Source organism: Malus sylvestris, chromosome 11 (genome assembly GCF_916048215.2).
Source record: "Malus sylvestris chromosome 11, drMalSylv7.2, whole genome shotgun sequence".
Lineage (NCBI taxonomy): Eukaryota > Viridiplantae > Streptophyta > Magnoliopsida > Rosales > Rosaceae > Malus > Malus sylvestris.
In genome coordinates, this window is record NC_062270.1 from 19,726,062 (window position 1) to 19,733,253 (window position 7,192).

The 7,192-nt window shown below is 35.7% G+C and overlaps 1 protein-coding gene and 1 long non-coding RNA gene across 2 annotated transcripts; one reads left to right on the forward strand and one right to left on the reverse strand.

Moving 5' to 3' along the window:
* Positions 1-1,774: 1,774 nt before the first annotated feature.
* Positions 1,775-2,200, forward strand: LOC126588167 (uncharacterized). The gene is made up of 2 exons (XR_007611352.1): positions 1,775-1,835; positions 1,878-2,200. It is a non-coding gene; the product is annotated as an uncharacterized LOC126588167 (long non-coding RNA).
* Positions 2,201-3,410: 1,210 nt separating this feature from the next.
* Positions 3,411-6,218, reverse strand: LOC126588166 (protein disulfide-isomerase LQY1, chloroplastic-like). Its single transcript, XM_050253226.1, has 4 exons — positions 5,875-6,218; positions 5,529-5,565; positions 4,234-4,317; positions 3,411-3,673 (listed from the first exon to the last, which is right to left on the reverse strand). The coding sequence occupies exons 1-4, from the start codon at positions 6,190-6,192 to the stop codon at positions 3,621-3,623; spliced, it is 492 nt and encodes a 163-aa protein (XP_050109183.1). The 5' UTR covers positions 6,193-6,218; the 3' UTR covers positions 3,411-3,620.
* Between the last annotated feature and the right edge of the window lie 974 nt (positions 6,219-7,192).

Consider the following 7,192-nt stretch of genomic DNA (forward strand, 5'->3'; position numbering starts at 1 on the left):
TCTATTCACTTGTAAGTGAGAGGTCTTTGGATCAATTCTCGCCAAAGACGGATTTGAACCCTATTATTGCTAGTTCATTGTGAGGTTTAGCCTATTCTCCCACTCTTTTAGTATAGATAATATCGTTTGTTAAAAATTAATGGGTTCATTGGAAATGACGTGTTTACCCTTAAAAATCCATCAGCCAATTAAATCAGCCTCTTCAATTTAGGCGCACCAATAGAGCCCTCGCGTTCAATAGCTTGAAGTATCGCACCAGAGTTTTAATGGCGATGGATTTTTTTCTGCGATTTTTTACTTCAAGTTCGATCATGATGCTTGGTTGATTCTTATGACTCAAAATACTCTTAAGAGTTTCAAATTTCTGTGGTGTTTGGAGATCAATCGTATTTGGCATTTTATGATTGAGTAGTGTGTTTTTATATTTCAATTATGTTCTATGCATTCAATTATTTCTATGTTTTTTCATTGTTTACTTGCATTGGATTGATGATTTTGTGATTTTGTAATAAATTTTGAACTTGAATGTTTCAATTTTTGGCTTTGCTTATGTTTGTGGATTTTATTTGATAATTTTATTACTCTGATATTCAATCTTCCTTCAATTTTCAGTTAATTACAACTTTGGGTGTTGGTAATGTAATTTCAATTTCGTAGTAACTTTGTTGCAGTAACCGTTTATGTTTGTCTTAGTGATTTCAATCCCTTTTTGTTTTGTTTAGGATAATGGAGGGGGAGGCCAACTTCATTGGTGCTAGCAGTGTCCTTAGAAACTCGTCGGGGGCATGGGTTTTTGGTTTTTGTGCTAATCTTGGTCGAGGTGAGATTCTATGTTCTGAAGTTTAGGATGTTTTTTTTGGGCTGTAATTTGCATGGAATAATGGAATTAAGAAGATTATGGTAGAATCGGATTTTGCTCTTGCAGTTCAATTGATTTTTAATGCAAAAGTGGATAATCACCCTCTGGGAAGTTTAGTACTGAATTGTCGAGCAGTTATGCACCAAATCTGGTATTGTGAAATTTGTCATATCTATTGTGAAAAGAAATTTTGTTGCTGATGATGATTTAGCTCATTTGGTCCAGTGTTTTTTAAGCAATCTCCTTATTCTTGTCATCGGTTGCAAGTTGCAGATATAATTAGGGTCTCATGGCCTTGTGATATTCTATTGTAATCTTCATTTTCTTTCAGGCCTATGCCCCTTTGTCAAAAAGAAAAAAAAAAGCGTACATACAAAATGGAAATTGTGACGTTTCTAGTTTCATTGTTCTTCATTTGTTGACATTTGCAAAACGAATGACTTTGATTGTGAACTACAAAATCAGAATGACTTTGATATGATGTAAGGGTTTTCATGGGGCACTAGGTGCGGATATGGCTCCCATGTTGTCAGTCAATAGGCTGTCGAATTTGGCGTCTGCTCGCGGATGTCGTGGGTCGTCAATGACCACGATCTTGGCTTGCGTTATGCTGGTGGTCTAGTTCGAGGTCAAGTCTCTACAAATTCCCAGCACGTTTTTAAGAAGTGCACATCTTTCTTAGTAGCGGGGTTCGGGGAAAGAATAGGAAAGGTGATTTCACTATATTTCTGACCAGGAACCGGACCTATCACAAGAATATTTTTTTTAGTGGGACGATAGCTCTGAAAAGACAGATTTCCTATCTTTTCTTTAATCTCGGGTCGAATTTGGCGTCTGCTCGCGGATGTCGTGGGTCGTCAATGACCACGATCTTGGCTTGCGTTATGCTGGTGGTCTAGTTCGAGGTCAAGTCTCTACAAATTCCCAGCACGTTCACTTCTTCTCACCCCAACTAGGAGTAGTAAAATGAAAATTAGTGGGAATTTCATTATACTTAAGAGTAGTAAAATGAGACGAGTGCTGATCAATCATGAGCACTGTAGTAGGGCGTAAAGTGGTTTTAACAACAAATTGTCTAACATTTACCTAGGCTGAAATTAACAATAGATTGTCTAACATCAATCATAAGCTATGAAGATGAACCAGTTTGTGTAACTGAAAGTATGATAGCATAATATCCCTATCTATTCTACTAGTTGTTGTAAAAATTTTGGGGATAAAATTCTCTTAAAGAGGGTAGACTGTTACAACCCATGTCTTAAAATATTATATTTTATTCTCGACATAGTGGAATGTTAAGTAATTTTCATGCCTTGACTTGAATTTAAATTTCTTATATTTTCTTAGTCTTCCTAAATATTCATGTTATGTGAGTGTAAAATGCACGGAGGGGTAAAATGGTTCCACTGATTTTTTTCTTAGTCTGCATGGTTTTGATTTTCATTATTTATCAAAACACTCTATTAATCAACAATATTTCATCGTGAGTTCAATCAATTGAAAGGATTGATCAATAATCTTTCACAAAAATTGGTGTATTTGCTCATGGCAGTCAAATTAAAGGTTGTGTACGTAGTCATCAACCTCATGGCAGTCATACATATCGTCGTATAGCTAGCCACAGCTGTAGGTTTATTTTGCAGGTACTTATATTTTCAGGAGAGGCTAGATTCGCTAGTAGACGCTAGTCATCAATCAGGTAGATGTCGTTTCACCTGCTTGCTATACATTTTATTTACTTTGATAATGTGATTGAGATTACTTTCTTTAATATGACGAGTGATGTGATAAGAACTTGATTACTATTACGATAGTACTCTATGTATGTAGTTTTCAACTATCTATGGGATTTCAAAACGGAGGTTATTATATTCGAATGATTTTGACTAGAATAAACTTGATCCACTCACACTTTGTTTTTCGACACTTCGGGATATAGCGAGAGAACAAGGATAATTTAGGAAGTGGCAAGTGGGCTTGGCAGTGAGACCTTCACCTTCAGATTTTGGTGATGACTCTCTTATTGCAGTTTACTTTAGTTTGTAATAATTGCATGATCATACTTTCGATTATGCATGACATTGCACTACTTTGTGTTTACTGTTGTATGAAACTACTACTAGCTATGGTATGTTGTGATAATAATGAGATTGTATCACTGAACATGTGTCCCCAAGTGGGGGGGGGGTTGATTAGTAACACTTTGTAGTTGCTTTTATTTATGAATAATGAACTGTTTGGTTCAAATTCCTTCACATCATAATTATCTTATGATGACTTTCATCATTAAGTTCGGCTTATGACGTCATCTCATGATGGGATCATATGGTTAATTTAGTGGCGGCTAACACATTATAATCTCGTAACTTGTGTTATTAGGATTAAGCATGGTCTGATTTGAATCCAATTTGTTTATAAAGATTTATCATTTAGATAGGCGTGTTCGAGTTTAACTAGGTTTACATCTCAAACTACAACTAAACCAACAATGCTTCAGAAGATTTCGATTCTAATAATACACACACACACACACACAACGGAAGAAAATACGAATTAGAATGCAATTTTTGGAATTAGCACATGTACATTAGAGTATGTGGCTACCACTTGAATGTACAAAAAGAAGATATACATCTAGGCAAAAAGGAGTTGGAGCTAGAGAAAGTTCATTCAGAATTGCAAATAGAGAGAGAGAGAGAGAGAGAGAGAGAGAGAGAGAGAGAGAGAGAGCAGAGTAATATTCTAAAAATTGTTACATAGTTCATAGCCGTCGAGAGTAGCCAGAACCTGCACATTTCTTGCAAAGTACCAATCCTACAAAAAAATAAAAAAAAATAAAAAAATCGATGAAGCTACTGCGAAAGCTACGACCTAATAAATAAATATGTGAGAAAATGAGAGATTGAACCATACAAAACAAATATCGAAGAAGTTCACAATCTGGTGAATAACTTGACAATCTGATTACTACCAGAATCATTGAGGGGCATGCAGAGTTCAAGACTAAAAGATCCTAATAATCTATGTCCCCAGAAACCAATAGGAATAGCCAATAGGAGTACAAGACTACTACTTCACTTGTTCAATGGCATTTCAGTACTTAGTAGTAGTAGTGATATGATTAGGGTTGCATTAGTATTAATCTACACGATTTACTTATTGGGTACTCGCTCAGTACTACAACTTGTGACATGCGACACGGTACTTCAGTAGTACTTGTAGTTGTAGTACCACAGACATCAAAAAAATCAGAAGGGCGAGAGAGTATTATTAACCAAAATCCTAGATCGATTATGTCCTTCGATGATCATACATGCCTAATTAAGGTCTAAGGATCGTAATAATTCAGCAAAGAAGATGTCAGAAACTATTACCTGCACCCTTGCAAACCTTGCAGTCAACCAAGCCTGTCTCTAGCTTCATTTTGCCATTGTTGCAGAAGACACATTTCGTACCACCTACCAGTCCCAAAAATATTTATGTATTAGGAGAAGACGGACAGTACTGAGACACCACCGGGGGCAAGTCTCAGTGATAGACAAAATGTTGAAACAAATAAAAGAATTACTAAATGTTGAAACAAAGAAACTAAACAGATGGTTTACAGATCCGTATATTTTAATTCCAGTACTAACATTTTTTGCTTGCAGCATTGTGATCCTAATCCTATATGATAGATCCTTGGATGCTTCAAACTAAGGTTTTGTAGAGCAGGGATCAACAATTAGATGTTCAACACTACATGACGTTCTAATGGTTGAGTACCAACGTGATTCCCCTGACTCGAGAACTCGTCCAAAACCTAGCTCAAACTGTGCACAATACTGTGAAATGCTCACAAAAAGAGACTCCAAGAAGATAAATCGTAGCAATCACATCACATTGAAACTGAGAGAGTTCAAAATCATGATTAAGATAAAATTCAGAGTAGACCGTTCCCAAGTTATAATGTGCGACAGTGCAAGCTACAAAAGGGCTAATTGTACTTAAAACCCTTCAGTCTAAACTGGTTGGGTTCAGTCCCATGTTTAAATCTCAACCTACGCTGGTAAGCACTGGGAAAATCTTACTTGTCTGGTGACTGAAACTACGTGAAAAATAATATTAATCGAGATCCAAACAACACATGTTGTCAACCAAGTCCGTCTTCGGCTTATTTCTTCGCTGCAGATCCTAAGTTTAAAATTGATCAACTATAAGAGACTCTACTGCATGATTAGTGTTACAATTTTCCCTTCCATATTAGCATGAAAAATGCATAAAAAAAGGGCTAACTAAAATGCAAATGCCACACAAGTGGACATGAGCCCTAGCGGCCTAAAGCCTCCATTAGGAAAAGTTGCTTGGTCTCTGCTTGCACCATTTGATTAGTACCTGAGTGGCATATTAAGGGCCTGTATGGGACTACTAGGAGAAGAACCGAAAGCGTTTTCAAACAACCAAAAGTTCTTTTGACTTAGTTTGGGAGAAAAACTTAAAAGTACATACGGGCCATAGAAGTGCTTTTTTGAGAGACTTGGGTTTTTTAATAAAAGTTCAACGTGTTTCTCTAGTTCAATGACATAAGTGCTGAAACTTTATCCATATCATATTCATATTGCTGTCAATCATTCATTTCTTATCTCAAAATTAAAAACCAAGATAACAAAAGCAACCGGAAAGTGATTACCATTGCCAGCACATCTCTCACAAGGCACAGGGTCACCCTGCAAAAGATTCATCACATTTAACCCAAAAAAGCTAAAATCCATAATCCCCATTTTGTAAAGATAATTATAATTTGGAAAACTAGCTACAATAAACGTATTTTGATATTTGGTTAGCAGAAATGATTAATTTTCAGTAAAGACGGCATATTGATCTCATATATCAACGACACAACAACACAACGATGTTATGATGACGACATAATCAACACTGATCATTTCTACAAAGAAATGTCAAAATATGTTTATTGTAGCTAATTGCCCTTATAATTTTTTGAAAAAACAAAGGCAGAAGGAGTAGGTAGTTACCTTAAGGCCGAGAAAGAGGGAGAGAGCAATGGCGGCCAAGACACTGATAGTGGCAAGAAAAGTTTGGGTGTCCAAGGGTCTATCGAAGCCAGCAAATAGGAGAATAGGTTGGACCAACAGCCGAGTGGTTGGCTGAATTATGATTTCACGTCCGGGGGCGGCAATAGTGGCAATGCCGGTGGCGGAGCAGCGGATGAGCGGAGGAGGGGTTTCGGGTTTTGTTTGAGGTTGGTGTGGAAAAGATTGAGATGTTGAAGGAAAAGAAGAAGAAGAAGAAGAAGAAAGAGGGTGGAGGGAATAGCAGGAAAGTGTGGCCATGGATACAAGTTAAATGAGTATGTGGAGCTCAGTTTCGGTACTCTTATTCTGTTTTTTTTTGTTTTTTTTATTTATTTTTATTTATATATATTTATTTTACTTATTTATTTAGAACTTTTTCGCAAGGAAAAGAAAAAGAAACTTTTTTCAATTTTTTTTCTTTCTATTTTTGGCATTAATTTAATAATTCGAAAAAGAAAAGGGACATAGAAAAAAAAGGTTGCTTAGAATGGTAAAATGGGTGTGTGAAAACTATTTTACTTTGGAGTTTTATTTCATTGTCATGACCTTGACTTCCAACTGTTTGGTAAATATTCCGTCTTTAACTTGTAAGTTGAAGGTTTTTAAGACGAATTTCGTGGATAATGAGTTTGATACAAAGTTATTATGAAAAGAATAATGCTATTTTTACCGTCATTTGTACCATCTCTTTATTAGAGATGCGACACACATGTGTTTGTGGATCCTAACTCTATTAGACATATGGTACAAATAGATAGTAAGTGTATTACTACTCTTATGAAAAACTTATTATGCTGCTTAGCCCACATCTATCACCCATAAAAAAAGAGAGTCATGTGAAAGCCCAACTAGGCTGTCATTGGACTTGAATTAACGACCTATGGGCTTAACTCGGTATATGTTAGACCTGAATGGATACAATAAAACCTGTACAAAGTTGAGACTAAACCAATTTTATAACTTAGGAAGGTTCTTACTTAATAGAGGTGTAGTTAAAAAAATATTAGTTATTGACTTATTTATCCTCAATGAATATTGCATTTACTAAATAAGATTCTTTGAGCGCCAAGTATTTTATTTCTTGCATATTTTTGTCCTCATTGACAATTAGAAATATGTGGAGGTGAGTTTCCTTAAGATGAGACCAAGAAAAATTTATAACTTATTACAACATGGAAGTGATTCAATACATAGTTGGGCCCAAGTTGGGACCGGAACTTTTGATAAATTTCATTGTAGAGTATTACTTTAAAAATGT

Excerpts from the sequence above, each read along its gene's own strand:
- LOC126588166 (XM_050253226.1), bottom strand. The coding sequence starts at position 6,192 with ATGGCCACACTTTCCTGCTATTCCCTCCACCCTCTTTCTTCTTCTTCT. Across the intron at positions 5,566-5,874 it reads CCCTCTTTCTCGGCCTTAAG|GGTGACCCTGTGCCTTGTGA; the intron begins GTAACTACCTAC and ends AATCTTTTGCAG. Across the intron at positions 3,674-4,233 it reads CAAGGTTTGCAAGGGTGCAG|GATTGGTACTTTGCAAGAAA; the intron begins GTAATAGTTTCT and ends ATTTTTTTGTAG.